Below are 21,180 nucleotides of genomic sequence, written 5' to 3' on the forward strand. Positions count from 1 at the left end.
CAAACCCCAGTATATAATGGTACAAGAAAATTGATCCAGAACAGCAAAAGGGAAAGTAGCAAGTTCCCATTATCAACCAAAATTTACACATAAACATACTTTTTTCCATACCACAAATTGAATAATTTGGATTGTAATCTTTCCTACTATTTTTATTTAATGAGTTGACTGAGCAAGCATGAGGGTCATTAGGTTCAACTCTGGATCGCTCGTGTCAAGACTGGCAACAGTGTTAGTCCCTTACTTTCCTGCATAAGGGTTGGAGGGGAAAAAAACCCAACCACCAAGAATACAACGGTTTCCAAATTGCACAAAATGTTTATTGTTAGTCTAGTACATTCAATATCATTTTGACTAGAATACAGTAATTCAAAATATTTTTGGCGAATTGAAATTTTTTTAAAAACCATTTCAAACACTCCAAAAAGCAATGCCATGAAAAATTAACTTAAAATTAAAACAAACATATTCAAGCAATAGTTTCATTTTTGACTACAGAAAACCTTTACATGTATTTTAGTGGTTTTGACAGTACTGCATTTAAACAAAATATATGAACTCACAAAAAGTGGAAAATATTAAAATAGACCCAATGTTAAAAAACTGAGGCATCCAGATGTGTGAGACTGTTGTACTAGGAATTACCTGCCCAGTTCTTCCATTTGTTCTCTTTTGGGGCAGTTAACTAGTCCGCTGTAGTGGTGCCGTTTCTCCAATCACCTGCTAACACTGTACAGCAATTCTTCTTCAATGCCTTGAATTGAAAGTTTGTCCCTCTTGTAAATTCCCTATACAAAGGTATATACTCTAAAATATGCAACCCACTGGCAAATCTAGGTGCAATATTAAACGGTACCTTGAAAAACTTCCCTATCTTGTTACTTATTGTTTGCAGACAGGCAATATCCAGAACAAAATCTGAAAAAGGCAACACGTTTTGGTTTTGTTTTTAAATACTGACATGAAAAACTGAGTAAATTAGAAAAAGGATAAAGTCAATCTTAATATAAGACATTCATTATATAGTGGGACAGGATACAATTATTGGACAAACGGTATTACAATGACTCTTCTACATCTGGTCATTTAATGCACGTGTTCTACAATCACAACTTGCTACCACATCTGGTTTTCCTGTACAACAAGACAGCAATACAATTAAAGACCAGTTTTACTCTGTGTGAAGTCCCAGAATGACAAGTGACACTGTATCAAGTTCTTCAAGCTCTTCTCCCTGAAAGGCTGTGCTTGTGAAGAACCACGAATTCAAGGTGGTCAGCAACTGCTCTGACCAGGATTTCCCAACAGAACAACCCCACCAAAATTTAAATCCCTTTGAAAATCCAAGCCTTACTATTACAGCACCGATACGTGTGTATACATGCTCTGGAGAAATGACTGACTCTCTGGTTTGGATAGGGGGATAGGAGCTGTCCACCTTCCTTAACACTGCCAACCTTTGGGAAGTCAGCTTTCACCCAAACTGCTGCCTGGCTGGGCAGCACGGAGTAGAACTGGGAAATCTCAAGGAGAAACTTGTGTTAACCATTTCTTTTAAAGGACTTCATTTCCATCTCAGATAAAGCCAAATTAAGGTGCTGTTTAAGTGGTATTACAGATGAGCAGAATACTGTCACGTTAAAACTCAGCAGAATCACATTTAGGTTTTAGTTTGTAAAAGTGGTTATTACAATTACACCTGTCATACAACCTTTGGAAGAGGTACAGTGTTTGCTTGTCAGTACAGTATGTGGAATGTAACCATTTCTTGCAAGATTTTGCAACATGAGTAACTGCATAGATGACAGTTGTGTGTTTTCAGTTCAATAAATGTACTCTTAAAGTTTACAAAAAACACAAAAAGTTTCTATAAAAGTCACATTATACCAAGATAACGGGTGGTAAAAGTAGATTATTCGTCTGTCATTCATGTTTAGTAAATGACTAGTGGAAAGGTGATAGAAACCTATTTCAAATCAAGAGAGTTACATTTTTGCTGTTGCACTGACTTCACCATTTGAATCACTAATTTAGAAAAATTCACGTAGTTAAAAATTGTAAAATTAAACTAGAATACAAAATTTATTTGTAAACATCAGGTAGCCAGTTCAACTAACATGGAATGGACTCTTAGTACTGCAGTACAGTATCTTCGTTATTTACAGCACTTGCCGTATGATGGGCAATTGCAGGACACATACAACTTCAGTTCACAGTAATTGTGTTCAGAGAACTACCAAAGTCAGTGCAGTTTTTCTGTGCAATTTTCCAATTTCCCCGAATTCCTTAAGTCAAATAATACTGTTACAGAGGCCAAGTGCAGATTTTTTTATATATATATGTATATATATATATATATATATGTCATAAGTGACGAATTATGTCTGCAGGACTTCTGTAAAGGTACTTCCAAATGGCATAGTAATGAACAGCAGCTGCTGTGGCCACAAATATGTGCCAGATGGCATGGGCAAATGGAATGACTCCATCGCTCTTGAAGAACACCACACCCAGACAATATATCAAGCCTCCCCAGGCAACCTCCTGAAGTCCATCAGTGTTGTTCTGTCAATTAACAAGGAAAGATTAGGGGTGGGGTGTAAAGGAGGGAAAGGGTATTTTATGCACAAAATACAAAGTGTCCCCCCCCTTCAAAAGCTGGCTGTCATAACTCAGAACACCTTGGATATGAGAAATGGACAAGTGAGAAACCAATATATAAACATTTAATTACACTTTGTGAAATGTATAATAATAATATATTTATATAATATGTCTCAATAGTACTATAAAATTAATAGCAGGATAACTCAAGGATTAAGACAAGTCTGATGTTTTGCTTCATGCTCATTAGCAGAGCAGACAAACATGGAGAAAAAGAAAACCACATTACTGTGTGTAAGAGTGAATTTAACACAACTCCTACGAGTTGGATGAAGGATCCAGCAAGGTTTTGGTCTAGCACAGCATTCATGTGGAACAGTTAAGTACTGTAATTGGCATTACCTTGTAGAGGTGTCAGATTTATATTAGCAGCAGAGAGGGTTATTCAAAGTTATTTAAAATGTGTAACTATAAATAAATAATAGTCAAAGTTTTGAGGCGGACAAGATGGAGTAGGATGCTTTAAAGATGCACCAAGAAACCTTTTTAAAAGAAGAAAAAAAAAAAAAAAGAGCCAGCCGCTGAGAGATCAAGTATCCCTGATACAGTGCATCAGTTTGATACAGTTCAACTGCTTCTCAACTTTTCAATTTTTCCCTGCTTCACTGATAAAAAGAAGCCTCCAGTTAGAGACAAAATCTTCTAGCTTTGTTGCCTCTAAGTAATTTTGAAACGGGCAAGAATCAATTTACTTCCCCCATCTTGGTCCAGACCACAGAATCAATTGATTAGATTTTTCAGAGAGCTCTTACATATACCAAGAAAGAGGACAATGTGTTATCAGAAGTCCATTCCACTTTCCTAAAGAAAAAGCTTCTTTCCCAATTTGTAAGTGGTAAGTGGGCATTAAGTAAGTTCATAAATAGTAAAGTCTAGAAACATTCCTTGACAGGCTAAGGTACTTGACATCTTTATCATTTTTACTAAAATGGAAGTAATTGTTACGTCCAATATCCTTTCAGAAGTGAGGGTCTTCAGAAGTGAAGTTTGGAATCTAAGCTCTTTTTATCTAGACCCTGCAGCCCAGATTGAACAAAACAAGGTAGCATTTCACTGAATGTAAACTATAAACCCAAAATATAACTGACTATATTTGGTTCTTCTGCAGAGAACATTTACAATTATGGTGGACTAAAATTAACATCTTTTCAGAAGAAAGAGAGCTGCACTGGAACTTAAGCTAGTTATAATAGGAAAGTTTGTGTGTTTGTAATGTTAATAGTCACATTCCTTACCATGGATGTCACTACCAGAGCAGGAGAAAATCCCATCGCTAAATAGAAAAAGAGTTCAACGATCTTATACCTAAAAAGGAATTATTTGAGTCATTTAAGGAGGTGTACAAGAGAATGAACATTTCCTTCAACAGTAAAAAAAAAAAACCAAACACTTTAAATTTTGTGTTAGCGTGGGTCCATTAAACTATTCAAAAAGCTTTCTATGCAGATGGATAACCATTGTTTTATGACAAAAGTAAAGCTAGTATTTATCTCTGCATCGTACAGTTGCAGGCAATACCTTCTTCTCTAAATACTGCCTAGATGCATTCACTTGCATTAAGTACTAGTGAGAATACAACATTGAGACAACTTATATTTTCTTATTTGACAAGAACCTCCGTAGCTCATCTCCAAAACAAAAAAGCTGGGTCTTGCTCTCTGAAGTAATAAAAGCAGGCTCAAGAATTCAGATCTGAAACTCAAGGACTTGCATCTCAAAACAAAACCAAGAAGGCAGCAGGATTCAATATGCATCAGTATATGTAAACAATATAATGTTGCAGTATAATCTATACACAATGCTACATAAATTAGGGGCGTAAGAAAGCCATCATTTCAACTGGTTTCTTACCCTACCCACTCTGACCCCTGCTTTCTTGTAGCAAAAGTTAAAATTTTAAAAGCAGATACTTCCCTCCCACCCCTTTTTAGAGAAGACAACAATATAGCCTAAAGACATGGTATGACAGGGTGAATACAATTATCCTCTGACAAGAAGTAAGTCTACATCATTCTCATCGCATATTTCCACTCTTTCAAAGCTCTTATTTCAATGTGTGAAAGGCTGGATAGGAACATTCAGAAAGCAAGAAAGCCCCCACCTTTTAATTTCAGTTTAAAGTTAAATGCAAATAATAATTCTTACTTTTCATGGTAAAGAAATACATAAATGGTTCCTCCAGCAGCCATCAGCCAGATAAACCAACGCATGTGAGATGCTAGAGGTCCAAGCTCCCGTAGATTTAACCTGGAGGTACAAAGATTTCAAGAGACAAAAGTGATGAATGAATGGACCATACTGACACAAGAGTAGAAGGGCTTGATAAAAATAAATAAATATTCAGAGCTATAACTTAGGCATGATGGGGGAGAAGACACTTGGACATTCTGTACATAGAGAAGCAGAAGGTGTGTTTGCATTGATGTGAGGGAAGCATAAACTGGTATATGTGGAATATAAACAAACTACTTTCTGCTGTTTTCTAATATTACTTTCTGTTCAGCAAATCCCAGGAGATACATTGTGTTGCATTTCACAATGCAGAATGTGGTCAATTGCATCTAAGAAGATACCTATAGATTTTGCAAAGCTGCAATGTTTACAATGTTTACAACTGCTTACAATGAAAAAAGCTTTAATCCTGAAGCTGCGCTTCAGATTTCTTACCATGGTGCATATGATGCTGCAATAAAGACATAGATCACCATTCTGTCACACATGTGAAAGCAATGCTCCATTGTCCTAGTAAGAGAGAGGACAAGTCACCAAGACAGATTTTGGAAAGACTTTTGTATCATCTCAGTTTCCTCACACACTTTGGAATTACTTTGCGGAAAATACCATCAGTTTCATAATCTCTTAAAATCATTTGGAAGACTATTCAGCTGACTTCAGCTTCTGGAGGTATTAAGTGAGACCCAGAGGAGATGAGCACTCCTCCATTCCTCTCCCCATCTCCACCCCATCACACATCCTGCTCTCTGGCAAGAAGGCAGAAAGCTGTTCCATCAACTCTGTCTAATCCAGAAACTGTTACTATTTAGTGACTACTTGTTAAATCCAATTGATGGCCTAGAATTATATATGAGTCATAATGAGGGGAAAAAACCCAACTAAAAAAAAAAAATCACATCTTAGTTTTGCTATTGCTGCCTTGCTCCCAAGGAGCCTTTCTGCTAGTTAACTGTGTATTGTATTATAATTACCTTGGCAAGCTCTGTGTTCCTCAAAGTATTTGAGTATGCCATAGTCCCAGACAGCATTCACATTTCTGCAATGGGATTATATCCACCATGCACTTAGATTAAGTTTTTCCCATTCCATATCTGGATTAAGAGCCACTAGGGCCTAGAAAAACACATATTTTCCTTGCAAAAAATCAGCAGACATTAAAGTCTGTTTGTATATGAGCTTGGCTCACTATTTCTTCCAACAGAATGAAGGGTGTTTTTTCATGATTCGGTACAAGGTACCACTCCAGACCTCTGCAAAATCATGTTTTTGACTGGGAAACACAATGGAAAAACCTCACAGAACATGAAAAGAAAACATCCTCTACATCTTATAGTGATACCTTAAGTGACTCTTTTTCCAAGAAACGATATGAAATACTGTGGAGACAATGAAGAGTGCGCAGAGCCCCATGCCATACATCCATGCTGTTATCTTTTCCCATCGATCATCAGAAAGCCGGTGGAGAAGGGCACTACCCACAATCGAAGGAACAATGAGGAACTAAGAAAACAAAAGGCCATTGTTAAGTCTTTACTCGCAGCCAATGTAGTACCACAGTACAGCAACAAGCAGGGCAGATAATACTGCTGTTGACCATAAGACCACATGTACGACATTCGATGGCATGCTCCTAACAGGACCAAGTTTTTCATTTAGGTGTACATCGACACACAAGTGTCAAGACTTCGACAATGTCTCAGACATTGAGGTTATACCCGTTTGCGATAAGTTTCTCCTCACATGGTATTAGGCTAGGCTACTAGCTCCTCTAGCCATGACACAAAATCAAACAAAAGAATTTGCTAAGTCTTAGCACTGTTTTTATTTTCAAATTCTGCTTTGTGTTTTAAAATGTTTTGATCTTACTTTAGGCTTGGATCTAAACCACCTCTTGTGCATAGAGGCAGAGCACAGGACAGACCAAAATAAATTTAAATCCCAAGTGAAAAAAATAAAGCATTTAGAGGTATGCAATTAAGTAGAAGACAACAGAATTAAGCAAAGGCTTTGCAGAACTTGGGTTTTAGATATTGTAAATAAATTAGCTGCAAACTTCTTTTATGAATAGATTCTTAATGCACAAAGAAGATGTTCTTTTAATCCAGCGTATCCAAGTCTGTTTTCCTCACCGCCTCCCTCTCAAACAGCTGTAATTCAGATCTTCCAAAACAACCAGTTAGAACGTCATGATAGAATTAGCATGCTCACATGAAGTATCTAAGAAGTGGGCTGCAGGCTTCATATACATTTAAAACTACACTCCTTTCCAGAATAAATTACATCATGTACCTTTGTCTCATTCAGAAGAAAACAAACTAGGAAAAAAAAAAGCAAGCACGTCCAACAACTTTTTAAAGAAAAGAACCTGCTGGCTCAGACATTTCTACCTGCCTCCTTCCACTATGAAGGCATATCTTTGTCAGCCTTCTAAGTTAAATACGCCACACAAGTTCCCTTCCAGCCCCTACAATGTGTCTTAAGATGTTAATTTGTTCACTTGAATTGTAAATAAGCTTCATAGGTTAAATTCTTCGTAGTTTAACCCAAGCTTCACATGCTAAACAATAAAGCTAGGAACAAGTAATGTTTGAACAAATCTGGCAACTCTGCTTTGCATTACAGGTTTGATAGCTTAGCGTGCAAAGTTCTGGTCTAGCCTGCCCTGCGCTGTCTTTGTCCTTTATCTGCCTACGGACTAGAAGAAGATGAGGCTATTATCACAGCCACAGTGCAGAAGATGCAGAGTATACAAATGAATCTGAAAAGTAGTTGGTTAATCCAGAGAGTTAAAAAACAAAACAAAACAAAAATGTGGCTTTTACTTCTGGCTTTTGAAGTACATCAACTGTAGCTTCACTATTATTACATTTTCTTCCTTTTTGCAACATTTGGTACATTTATGCCAAAAGCTGTAGAGCCATGCAAATGAAAAGTATGGCATTCCTATATCCACAGCATTGGGACCAGAGGTGAAAACACTTTGAGCCGTCCTGGTTTCAGCTGGGATAGAGTTAATTTTCTTCCTAGTAGCTGGTATAGTGCTGTGTTTCAGATTTAGTATGAGAATAATGTTGATAACACACTGATGTTTTAGCTGTTGCTAAGTAGTGCTTACACTGGTCAAGGACTTTTCAGCTTCCCATGCTCTGCCAAGTCAGGACAGCTGACCCAAACTGGCCCAAGGGCTATTCCATAGCATATGGCGTCATGCTCAGTATAGAAACTGGGGGGAGCTGGCTGGGGGGCAGCGATTGCTGCTCAGGGACAGGCTGGGCATCGGTCAGTGGGTGGCGAACGATTGCATTGTGCATCACTTGTACATTCTTTTATCATTATTATTTTCTCTTCCTCTGCTGCCCTATTAAACTGTCTTTATCTCAACCCATGGGTTTCACTTCCCCCCCCCCCCCGATTCTCTTTCCCATCCCACTGGGGGGGGGGGGGGGGGGGGGGGGGGCAGTGAGCGAGCGGCTGTGTGGTGCTTAGTTGCCAACTGGGGCTAAACCACGACATCAGTTTTGTAATGAGACTATGGAAGTTGACCTCATGCACTTTAAGGCCAAAAATAGTCTGCCAGTCTGGCTTCTCATTTATCACAAACCATAAATTTCCACATACATATCCTGGACAGCCCCCAAATTCAAGAAAGGTTAAAGTGTTTCAATCCTCAGGAGATTAGTCCCTCCTGTTTTCCACATATGGTATACAGTTTAAAGTGTGGCTGAAGCCCTTGGGACAGCAAGAAACTGATTAGATGTGGCAGTTGTTTCATTTAGTTTTTGCAGAAGACAGGAAGATGCTAAGCTCCAGGAACAGTTTTTTAGCCATGTTTCTTTAAGCTGTGCAGTCATGCTGTATCCATGGCCATCAGTTTCCTTCCCAATTTCTGGTCAAGTTTCAGTTTTGACTACACTTGACAGAGAACTAAAAAAGGTTTCAGAGAGATTATGTACCCACAAGTGAACACAAGTAACTAGGTAAAATAGCAAATCCCTACTAATTCCCTACTAAAAGCCTGGGTGTGAGTTGCTCAGAAATTCTGCCTGGAGCTCTGATTGAGACCATTTTATAGAAAGGAAGACCTCTTTGGAAACTAGATTTAGATATGACACAGAACAACTTGCCTTTCTTACACAGATATCCCAGCTTTTTATTAGTCTACTAAAGTAAGTATTTCACAAGTTAGGCTATGATGTATAATGCTCAAAATGGGCCAACACAGAGTTTGCTGCCAATCACTTTTTCCAGTAATTATCGTATATAGAGTACAGGGTTAATACAAATAAGCAATTCTCTTATCACCTCTTTCTTTGCACCTTCAGAATGAAGAATACAGCTACAAATGAGTACATGGATGAAGAGCTGACTTAATCTCTTTTCTGCCTTGTCGTGGCTCTGAAGAACAATTCTACTTCTCACAGGGAACAGCACTATACTAACATGAGAAGGATTTATTGTTTTTTCTAAGTATTCTATTTGGAAACGCTTCCCCTCTGTGCCTGATACGCATCATGGGAACAGTTAGACTAAACAAGAGATGTTTTACGACTCTCTTTCTGACGAAAAAATAGCTAGATTAAAGACAAAATCCAGAAATGATACCCTGCTGTTCCAGCCAACTGGATAAAAGTTCTTTAAATACTAAAGCCATGCCAGATAACATATGATACAATGGACTTCATTATATCCAAGATCCATCTTGAAATATAACACTCTAGTCAACAAAACAAGACAGATTTCCCATGTTCATTTGAAAAAAAATCTCTAGCGCAAGAACTCCATTTTAATCTTCAGAATGGAGAAGCAATCAGTTCTTTACAAGAAGGGGTATTTATCAAAAAAGTACTCAAAGAATCAGCACTAATAGAATGAGTGTGATTGTGCTGTGTCATTTTACAGCAATGACACAGCATTTCTAAGTTGCCAACATTCCTAGTAATAAAACTAGCTACAAGTCATAAAAAGCTTTGCTTATTTCATCATGAAGTGCAACTCTTCCAAATAAATATCGTCAAACCCATCAACTTAATGTACTATGAACAAAACCAGAACTGTGATGCTCCAATTTACTAATTTTAGCACCTTCATTAATACTTGCTAAATCAGAAATGGGGCTGGTAGAGATACTTACAGAACAAGGGAATAGGCAACAGGTTCACTAAGTTTTCCAGAGAAGTGACAGAACAAAATGAGAGCATGAAGTTACAAACCCCTTTGCAACAAGAAGGAAGACAAAGGATTAAAATGTATTTATTTACAGCTATAGGCAGGAATCTTTAAGAGGAGACTTGGGCACAATCCCCATGTGATGTATTTTGGCAAACCAACTACCACAACTCCTACTGTCACAAATAGCAGCCACTGCAAAAAGCCTTACGGCACAAAGAAAGATGCTGAAACAGTAAGCTGTAAATCTGATCAGGCATACTTCAGGGAAATTAAACTCTCTGGTTACTAACTTATAGCAAAGTATCTGGTATCTTCCATCGATTTGGGGTTGCTTAGGATACTGGTACGTAGGTCAGTATTTTATCTGTATTCTTTCTGTATTTCTGTAGACAATCTGTCCCATAGAGAGGTTTAAAAATCTGTTTAAAATTTGGCTTTTGTACATAACATTCATGCCAAATTAAGTTATTTTCTTTGCACACAAGGCTACGCATGTCATGTAGTCAGCGACAATGACCTTCGATGCACAAGCCACTGTAGCAAAGCATGGTGTTATTGTTGCAATCTCATGTGCCTTCATTGAGAGGGAAATACTAACAGCAAAAAGATGGTCCCTATACTTCCTCTTTGGAAAGGAAGGCAATGAAAAGATCAACAAAGCAGCCAAATTCACATGTGACACTTAGAGGGAACCATGAAGGACTGTGTCCATCTCAAGCTGCCTGCTCCAGGAGTGTAGCCCTGAAGCCAAGTACGGTGTCTCCATACTCATCAATTTTCTCTTCTCAAATAGGGAGACAAGGATTGAGGAGTGGGAAGCCTACTGGCAAGTTGGGTTGTGAAATACACAGAGAGCAGAGAAACTGCTAATATCAGTCAGGTACAATGGAAACATTTTCATCATAAGAGCGCTTCTGAAATTTTGATGACCCCTTCTTCCATGCTCAAATGGCCTGGTAAATGCTCCAAGCCTCATTTTTGAAATATGTGTACTTCTTTCTTCTTTTTTCCATGCATTGCACAACCCAAGAATGGAATAGAGAGACTGTAACTTATTTTAAGAAGAGTTCCTCCTTTTAAGGTAGTTGGAAGAAACTTTTAGAGCAGTATAAAGCAAGCCATGCCTAAATTCTGAGGTTTTAATACAACAGAGCATATCTTTTGTCTGATAAACCTTACGTACACTAGACAGTTTCATCATGAAAGACCCATCCCCCTCCTTAGATTTACCTTACCTTACAACTCAAATTCTTACAACTCTTGCTTCTCTCATACAGTTTCCTTCCTGTTCTTCTAAACACAGAGCAGTCTTTTCTGTCTCTGTATTCAACTGCTTAGCTGCCCTTCCTGTCTCCTACTGTCTAAAGACAAGTCAGTGCTTCATTTAAAGCTAAAAAAAAATCAAGACATTTTAAATAGCCTTACTAGTTAGAAATTTGAAGATACCTTCCTATGTTACACAAAGTTAGCTTTTAAGTATTGTAACAAAAAGCTATGCATGGGATTCCGTATCTTCATTTATTAATTGTTTGGGGTTTTTTTGAAAAGCAGCTGCCTAAACTGACTACTGTGTATTTTTAAGTCAAAAAAACAGACGGGATACCTACCAAGTAGTACAGCCACGCTCGTAAAATACAAGTTGACTACTTTCTGAATTATGAAAGCTTTGGAAAAAAATATATGGAGAACCATTGCTAAACTCTGTTTTGTAGAAATTACATCAATGTCTAATTGAAAACTCAGACTGTAATCTAGCAGCAAAGACTCAACCACTTGACCTTCTAACATTTAGTAAAACAGTCTGTAACAGAGGAGAAACAAGCATCCCCCCCAGCTTCTTCTGCATAATCCACTGTGCTTTCCCAGATTAGATTCCTATTTCAAGGCCTTAAATTTTGATTAAAAGTTATTTATTGCATACAATTTTATTTAAGGAGTAACAATCCCTCTTTTATACTACACTTCATTTTCTTCCAATGGGTATGTTAACATTGCATATCCCCAAGCTGTTAACAGTTCACGGTAGGTTTTAGCACGTAGCTTGACTGTTCAGAAAGTAATTAGACAGCTTCACCAGAAACTGCAGCATACCAGAAAATACTGATATGACATCTTGGCTGTAACCTACTGCTAACAGGCAGGAATAAGACATGCCTGTTTTTCAACAAGATGAAGGCTAGAATTGGTAAGGAGTACAGCAACTTCTGCCATATCATTTGAAATCTAACTTTTTGGCCAGAGTAAACAAGATTTGTACAAGGATTATGAGATAAACTACATATTTGTGCTAACTAACAGAATGTTGCTTCATTCTCTAGACAAATAAGCATATATATACATAATGCTGTACATGAGACCCTTGGCTTAAAAACACACAGGCTTCAGTTACCTTTTCTATATATAAACTAAGGTTATTCTGTTTTTACCAGCAACACAGAGCTGCATGCTGGTTATTTATAAAAACACACACGACGGATCCTGAAGAACAGAGCTCTTTCTAGAACTGAAGAGTCCCATGCACTACCTTGAGCATTCATATCTGCAAGCTCACTCAGACACACTGGAGATAAGAGTCTGAGGACAAAGTCAAACATACTTCACATGTTTGGAGTTAAACAAGGGATTGAGGAGAAGCACAAGCTGCTTTTATAAAAGGGCAAATGCTATCTTAAAAAACAAACACGCACATTTTTAAGTCCTTTTCAAAGTGCCAGACAGCAAATTAAACTTCCCAATTACTAAAAAAAAAAAAAAAGAAAAAAAAAGAAAAAGGGACTGCTTTCATTATTTTGTGTATATCGTATAGTCAAATCTAGTATGGGTCCATACATTATGAAAATAAGGACACACCAGGATTTTTAGTAGGGCTGTCAGCATTATTAGTGCCTCTTTCAAAACAGAGGATTTCTCAAAGAATCAGTTCATAGATACTAGTATCAGAACTAAGCCATTCTAGCTCTTCTAGCTAATACCTAGTCTTACAAAGCCTTCCATTTCTAACATGAATAAATCTTTCATGTACTTCCAGTATACGATTCGCACAATACCATGTAAGCACAGCACTGGGAAATCTGCCTTGCAAGACTAACTTGTATAGACCTATATTCACTTTACCATAGTCATCCTTTGACTGGGACAGAGGAAAAACATCTGAAGACATGGAACTTATTTTGGTGAAAAGGAATCTTATGAAGCATCTGGAGCTCCTAGAGATTCAGAACAGGGACGAGTGATTACCAGCCATCTAATTAATATGACATTTTCTGGACTGTTATAGCTGAAGCTTATATAACAAAACCAGAGAGGCTGTAAATATGAATACACTTGGGCAAAGGTAAGCATTTAGCCATCCAAACCCACAAAAATTTACTGAAACATCTGGGTTAAAAAAAAAAAAAAAAAAAAGAAAAAAGGAAATGTACTTACTGCATGTGTGTAACAGTTAGCAGCATGTTCATAGCAAGTGGGCTTGTAGCGGCTGTTTGCTGGAGCTGGGTGGTTCATGAACCTGTTGAATAATTAAGAGGTGTTTTTAGGAAAGTTAATAAACAATCTCTTTGGAGTGTCATAAAGGAATACCTCCAACCTAGTAGTGTTAAAAATAAGTACAGACATGTTAAAAGTAACTGTTATTTAAATTCTAAGTTCTCCCAGATAAGTTCTCTTAACAGAAACATGTTAAATAAATTTCTGTGACTGCCTGTCACAGTGGATGGTTATCTTTAATCAAGACTTTGCATACAGAAGTCAGACCCTCTCTTTTCCAACAGGTCAGTCGGATGAAGAATGAACTACTTCCTATTTAAATTACATAATATGGACTCAAATTGCTCTTGACATATGGACTTCATCATAGCTGCCAAGGGTTACTCTTCTTTTAAGAAGTTTTTGAAACTACAGCAATATTCCAATTCTATAGCACCTTGGAATAAACCAACTTGAACACCGACTTTTCAATTCCTACAGCAAGCAATATTTGTGTTGGGAGCACTAGATGGCTTGGTTTTTCTTTGAGGCTAATCCTATCTTCTGCCTATAACTAAGATCCAAGCTACACAGGGATGAAAGGAGACTCTAATGGTTAACTCCAAAGAGGAAAAATTTCAAGAGACTTACCATAGACATTCCACCTTTTTCTCTTAAGAATTTTCAAACATTACGTAACAAACAAACAATCACACCAAACATAGTCTATGCAAGCCAAACAAAATATGATGAAACTTGAGAAAGTTTTGGAAGAACCAGCCAATACAAACGTTGCATTTAACTATTCTAAAAAACCTAAACACTTGAGTTGTTTCTGTGAAACTACAAAATTTAAATCTGTGTATAAAAACCTCTAAAAGACCGCATGCATTTATATGCAACCAGTCAAATCAAAGTTATTAACTACTCCAGCTACAGTACCATGTATGTTATCCCAGCACAGCCTACTATAATACAAAAGTGATTCTCTTTCACTAATAAATTCCAGTTTACTCCAGACTATTATAAAACTATGCACTGACAATTAGTCAGGTATCCAACAAGCCAGGAACAGCCTCACAACAAATACAGAACATGTCTGTATGTTCAGAACTGAGAGCAGCTTTGTTAGCTAGATTTATATAAAGAGCTTGTTAGACAAACTTTGGTCCTCCCCCATGTCCCTCCTGGTTTAAGTCAAAACCAGTCCTATTTTTACGACATCCATAAAATATTGGCCAATCTCAAACCAGGGAAAAACAACCAACCAACCAAAAAAACCCAACCAGAATCTTCTCGTTTAAGTAAGCAGTTCCAGATTTCTGGGATATAACACATTTGGTTTTCTTGACTGATTTATTAAGTGATTTGTAAACATTTTTTTTCTAAACTAATACACAAAAATTTAACAGCATTGATAAAATAACACGGTGTCATGATCTCTGTCCAAATTGTGGCAATTTCAAGAAACAGTTTCAACTGTTACTAATACAAAGGATAAGAAAAATGTGAATTTCATTCACAGACGCTGAGTATAAATGGCTGTTAGCAAATGAATAATTCCTCGGGGGTTAACATATTGTTAAAAAATGGCAATTCTTTTGTCAGTGACAAATGACACCTTGCTCTCATCTCCAAGAAGATAATGACATTGTAGTCATACACACAGGCTCGCAGAACATTTGGAAAATTATTTTGTTGCCCAGTGCATACAGGTCTTCAACAGCTGCTAAAGACTATCTCAGCATCCTCTACAGATGGAACATTCACTTTACTCAGTTCTGATGCCAAGTTAGGAACACATTTAAAAATAAAAGCATCTATTGGCTCAGTTGAGTGACCAGGATTAGACTGCCCTTGCCCAGCTCCATAAATTCAAAGTAATGGGAAACCTTTCAGTGATTACATCTAGAATATTATTACGTTTCTCCAAAGGCCATAGTGGTACCTTGGAAGTCTCACAAGAAGTAGGAAATAAAAAAACCAAAATCCCAAACAGCTAAAGAATCCAAAGGAATAAGCTTATCCTCAGTATTAGCTTTATAATTTCTATTGTTCCAAACTTCTATATAAGATATTATCATAATCTAAAAATCTATAAATAATTGAAGGTAGCCTGCTAATGGGACCTTCTATTATCCATTAGAGGATAGCTTTTAATTTTTTTCCCTTTTCATTTATATTTATTTAGTAGAAAAGATACTGGATCTTTCTAAAGCAGTCACAACAGAGCCTGGGGTAATGTTAGATTTCAGACAGAATTATGAACCAACACTTCAGAAAAGTCCATTTCTTATTAGGACCTCTTATTCTCACTAATGTAAAGACAGTGTTATTAGCAGTAAAACAGAACATAAAGACATTAACAAAACTATCCTTTCTCTGTTATCTACACAAAGGGTTGGGTTTTTCCCCCTTTTGTTTGTGCCAGCACAGGAATGATGCAAATATTCATTCATCTGTGTGGTATCTTTAGGCTGGTAAAACAGACAAGCATCAGGTTTCAGAAAACTTCACACTTACAAAACATTTCTAACATTTTTCTTTTTAAATAAATACTTCAATTCTGATTATTTAATTTAAAACAACAACAAAAATTATTAGTAACATGGCTGTTGAACAGAAAGCTTTACTGGACTCCCACAACAGCTAGAACTTGCTTTTCTTCCACCAGAGCTCTAGCAGTACACCACCATTAGTAAAACTTTACCCATCCCCTTCACCTACATGTTTATACTAATAACACCAGTGTTTTGGCAGGAGAGGAAGAGTTAGACTTTACCTCTACCTTAAAGAAAAGGATCTTGAAACACCCCACTATCTAACTTTGCTGTACATTTGACATGCCTGCACACCTCCTGCAAGGTACTGACTGCAACAGGCTGCAAGACCCAGGCAGCAAATGCTGGAGCGTATTTGCTCGGGTCACACGACTCAGACAACATTTTCAGTAAAGCAAAGCTACAGTTATTTCCCTATGCCTCTTTATAATACTATTTATAAATGTTATCAGAACAACTTTAGAAGAAGGATCATTTAAAAAGTGGTTGAATAAGGCAATAATTCCAGCCAATGCTTCTCTTGAGTTTGTTTCATTTCCAGTTTCACAGTTCGAGTTTAATGCCTTAAGAAACAGACCTGAAGTTTGAAAATAGCTGCTTTGGGAGACTACACTGAAGTACTCATCAAAACCAGGAAAAATTATTTTGACACATACTGTTAAAGTAACAGACATATACTCCTGTAGTTATATATACGTATGACATTGCAATACAAAGGCAGAAGAATTTGGCTGCTGACTTATTCACAACCTAGAGGCAAAAACTCTTCTGTTCTTTCTTAAAGATAAATAAATAAATAAAGCCCGCACCATGACCAACAACAGATGCTTTTTGTTTTCTGCCACATGAATACTGCAACACAGGGACATTGTTTTTCCTCCTATCTACAGGTCAATTTTACCTCTTCTGAAAAAGATAATTGTGAGGAATATAATCTCACCTTCCTAAAAGTGGAGACTTGATATAAAGCATTCAGGTACTGTTTACTCCTTAATAAAGCTCTCTATAACACAACCATTAAGGTTATTATCAAATGCAGGACAGCCTGATAAGGTCCCACTGAACTGGACTACAATTTACAGGAAACATCTTTAAGTGAAGCCTTTTGATTCTCTAACAAATCTCTAATGTATTCTTTAATAGGAACTCTAGTGAAACCAGAGTCATTTAATCAGGGGATATGCAGCATTATCTCACAAGAACGCATAAATACTTCTCCATTTAAGATACTGACAATCCAAGATCTCTAATATAAAATATTAACTCCTTCAATATCAGAATTTGATATTTCTGAAATTAACAGACTAATAACTACTTGCAGCCAGCCATGAGAGCAGGATGCTTTTGCACTGAACTGAGTTATGAGTTCATTTTCACAATTTAAATGCATTCTTAAAGCTCAAGAACTACCTACTTAAGGCCAACAAGGTCCAAACTTCATAATTTCACAGCATGCAAACAACCTTCCTTGATGATCACATTCCCAACATAAGTGGAAAAGGGGTATTGAGAAAGACATACGACAATTTAAAACAAGAGGGAAGAAACTCATACCCCTCCCTTTACACTACTTGAACTTTGATCTTGAAACACTTAAAATATTTAAAATGTTAAACATATGAACTGATCTATCCTTTGTGAGAGACCCCTGGTCTCAAGTTTCTGTTCACATCCAGGGAGTAAATGCTGTATGTTTCATAGTGATTCCAGAATTAAGATATCATAGTAATTGGGAGAGAAAGGAGGAGGAGAATCGGAGGGTTCTTAATGCTTTGTCTTTGCATGCAAACCCAGCTTAGAAAAATAAATGATAATCCCAAATCTATCGCACATATTCATACGGGATTTGTCTGGTATCACAGCAAGCTTATACCCAAAACTGCAGAAAACTACCTTTCACATCTTGCCTTATTCTCGATTCCCATCTGCTGAATTAATTATTCTTTGAAGCATGAAGTAAAATGTCAGTAAAAACAGCAAGCACTGATAATAGCCTCAAAGATCTGGATTTTTTAGTCTTTTCAGGAAGTACATTTCCTTTATTCAGCTCAAAAGGCCTCATACTTCCTTTTACCAGCTTAAAAGCACATTACCCATTTTTGTATCTTCTTTTCTTGTGCTTTCCAGCAGCAGGAGAGGCCATTTAGACCTAATAAGCAATAAATAACAGCATATGAGAAACTGCAACAAGGTGGGGATAACTCCACAGAAACAGCAGTAGCATACATTAAATGGGGTTACATATTTAGATACTGAAGCAATTTTTATGTTGTCTAGGCTCTTTGTTTTTGAGAGGAAAAACAAAAAATCACAAGCAGGTCAAAATAGATCAGCACTGCATTTTCATGATGACCATTTAGGTAAGATTTTGAAGAGAAATAAATAGGTTTATAAAAAGCTTGATTTCTTTGACCAAATTGGCAGATATTTCCTCTTTACAAATTCAGTACATTCAGTTAAAAATAGAGCCGTATTCCTCTGGACTAGGCACCTTCCTTCCTGGATGAGAGAATATCTAGTTGTGGTTTGTAGCTATTCACATAATCTTTACTATCGCTGAACAACTGAGTCACAGAAATAATTCAGATCAGTACAGAAGCAGACCACTTATTTGGAAATATCAGTGAAATCACATGCTGTGTAAAGGTTCATGTTCTTACAGCACGATACTAAAGATAAAATGAAATCTGCAGTACTCTGAGAATCCATTAACAATTGTGGTATCGTACATAGATTAGGTCACGGAAAAAAGTGCCTGTGCATCCCACTGACCTCCCAAAAGACTCCTCAACCTTCTGTCAAATATGAAAGGCAAAATTTCAAGTGAAGAGTGGGGAGTGAACAGAAGTCACATCAGGTGCTGCAGCACATCTGAGCTCAGGGGCAGGGTATCAGCCAGCCTAACTGCCTAGGTGTGGGCTAGTACAGAAACCAGGTCTGACCACATTCATATTTTTCTCTCTTTCAGTTCTCTTTCAATTTTATTTCCCTTTTAAAACTTAGGCTTTGGTTTCTTGAGCAAGTTGGTGAAAGGAGAGCAGTACAGCCCTACAGCAGTGTACCTGCTGAGGGCAGCCATCGTAGAAACTCATCTTATCTGGGAGATAGACTGTCACGCAGCAGTTACTGGCCTTGCATCTGGACTTTGAACAATGAAGTACCTAAAGCCCACATACACGCTTACCCAAGAACCTCGACCGCACCGTTACCCAACCAACCCCCCGTGAATACGAACGAGCATCTTCACTCTGTCCCGAGAGACACCTGAACAAAGAGCACCAGCGCTCTGCTGAGGGGCACGGCGACAGAGGAGCCGGGGCAGCCGGCGGGTGCCTCACCCAGCCCTGCCCCGCGGTGGGCAGCAAGCGGCACGGCTCAGGAGCCACAGGTCGGGCTCCGCGGCCGGGGCCGGGGGAGGCAGAGCGGCCGCGGCTGTGACACACGGCCGGATGCGTGAACCTTCACCCATTTAAAGGAAGGGAAGAAAGAAAGAAAAAAAATAAATAAAAGGCATGCAGAGCCCCCCTCACACCCCGGCGGGGCGGCTCTGCTCTCCCCGGCCGGCACCGGCGATGCCGCGGGCCCTCGGCCCCGGGGGCGGCGACCGGCGCCTCAGCAGCGGGGCCGCGCGGGAACAGGCGAAATCGGGCGAGGGGACGAGAAAATGTCGGAGACCCCCCACCCCAGCCCTCACACAACCCCGGAACCCCGGGCCCCCAGCCCCAGCGTGCCCGCCCGCCCGTGAGAGAGGCGCGGGGGCAGCCGGGGGGTCCCATGCCTCAGGGCGGCCGGGGGAAGCGGGGCAGCGCGGCCCCGCCGGAGGACGGCCCCGGTCCCCCGCGAAGGAAGGGGTGGGTCCCCGCCGGGAGAGGGGGCAGCCTCACCTCCTGAACCTCTCCTGGAGCCGCCGCATGGGTCCGGGCCGCCCGCCCCGGCCGGGCGGCGGGCGGGGGGTCGGGACGGAAGGCTGCGGGCGGCTCCTGAGGCGGCGAGGGCCGGAGTCCGGGCCTTCATTGGCGTGCGAGCCGCCGCGGCGCGCAGCGACGGCCGGCGCCGTCCGTCGGTGAGGCGCGGGAGCCGGGCGGGTGGCTGCGGGCGCCGCTTTAACCGGCCTCTCGGCTCCTCTCAGCCCGCCCGGCGAGAGCTTCCCTCCGCCCCTGCCCGCCCACAGCGGCCGGGCCCGCCGCGGCCCGCCCCAGCCGCGCCGCGGCAATGGCGGGAGGGCGCTGGGCGGATGTGGCGGGGAGGTGGCCTGGCGCGGGGGACCCCCCTTGGCGAGGGGAGGCCACGGCTGCTGGCGGAGGCCGGCCCGCCGCGGTGGCCACCTCTGCCCCGGGGTGGAAGCGCCAGGCGGGGGCCGGCGGGGACCGGGAGCCGCGGCCTGGCCGCGGGGTCGCGCCGAGGGTGGCCGAGGCTGAGCCGGGTTTCCAGGGTCGGCCTGGAAAACAACAACAACAGGAGCAGCAGCAGCAATGTCGGGGGCTGAGGGCTCCCCGAGGGCCGGGGCTGCAGCTCATCCCCCGCAGCCGTGAGAGGGGCGGCCGCGATTTAACAGCACCGAGTGACGGGAGATAGCGGTTGAGTTGCCATTATCTCAACACATTCACCCAAATAAGCAGACAGATGAGGACTTAGCGATTTCAGCATGCCTGATTTTTAAACTCTAGAAGCTGAAAGAGCCCTTCCACAAGGGATGTGGCGTAGGCTGACCGCGGTGGTGGGCGCGGAGCTGCGGCACAGGTCCTGCCCGGAGGAGCCCTCACCCCCCTGCCCCTGCGCACGGGGCCCGCCCGGCGGGGCACGGCAAAACGCTCCTCCGGCAAAGCCGGGGCTCTGCTGTTGCATAAAGCTGCACGTGGAATAATTTCTTCCGCTCTAAATCAAGGTTACGGTGGCTAGACTGCTCGTGATAACCTGGCTAGCTGTCTTCCTAGTTCCCCTAGGTGTAAGCCGTAATCTGATCTACTTAAACCAAACTTTTCCAAGCAAGGGTTATTTTACCTTGAGTGAAGAGACAGTGTCAAGCATGTTTCCGTAAGATGAATGTGGTGTTGCCTTGTATAGTACAAATCATTACATGAATTAG

General features: G+C 40.1%; 1 protein-coding gene across 1 annotated transcript; it reads right to left on the reverse strand.

Annotated features, from left to right (window-relative positions):
• Nucleotides 1–325: 325 nt before the first annotated feature.
• MMD (monocyte to macrophage differentiation associated) lies at nucleotides 326–20,308 on the reverse strand. The gene is made up of 7 exons (XM_075518629.1): nucleotides 19,979–20,308; nucleotides 13,495–13,576; nucleotides 6,239–6,399; nucleotides 5,332–5,406; nucleotides 4,810–4,911; nucleotides 3,900–3,969; nucleotides 326–2,565 (listed from the first exon to the last, which is right to left on the reverse strand). Exons 1-7 carry the CDS (start codon nucleotides 20,005–20,007, stop codon nucleotides 2,365–2,367), a joined length of 720 nt encoding a protein of 239 aa, XP_075374744.1. The 5' UTR covers nucleotides 20,008–20,308; the 3' UTR covers nucleotides 326–2,364.
• Nucleotides 20,309–21,180: the final 872 nt, after the last annotated feature.

Source organism: Mycteria americana, chromosome 16 (genome assembly GCF_035582795.1).
Source record: "Mycteria americana isolate JAX WOST 10 ecotype Jacksonville Zoo and Gardens chromosome 16, USCA_MyAme_1.0, whole genome shotgun sequence".
Lineage (NCBI taxonomy): Eukaryota > Metazoa > Chordata > Aves > Ciconiiformes > Ciconiidae > Mycteria > Mycteria americana.

Bases quoted from the DNA above. Each gene is read 5' to 3' on its own strand.
- MMD (XM_075518629.1), bottom strand. From the start codon at position 20,007: ATGCGGCGGCTCCAGGAGAGGTTCAGGAG. The intron at 6,400-13,494 runs GTAAGTACATTT...TTGTTTTCTTAG, and splicing joins CTAACTGTTACACACATGCA to TTCCTCATTGTTCCTTCGAT. The intron at 3,970-4,809 runs GTAAGAATTATT...ATTCCTTTTTAG, and splicing joins GTATTTCTTTACCATGAAAA to GTATAAGATCGTTGAACTCT.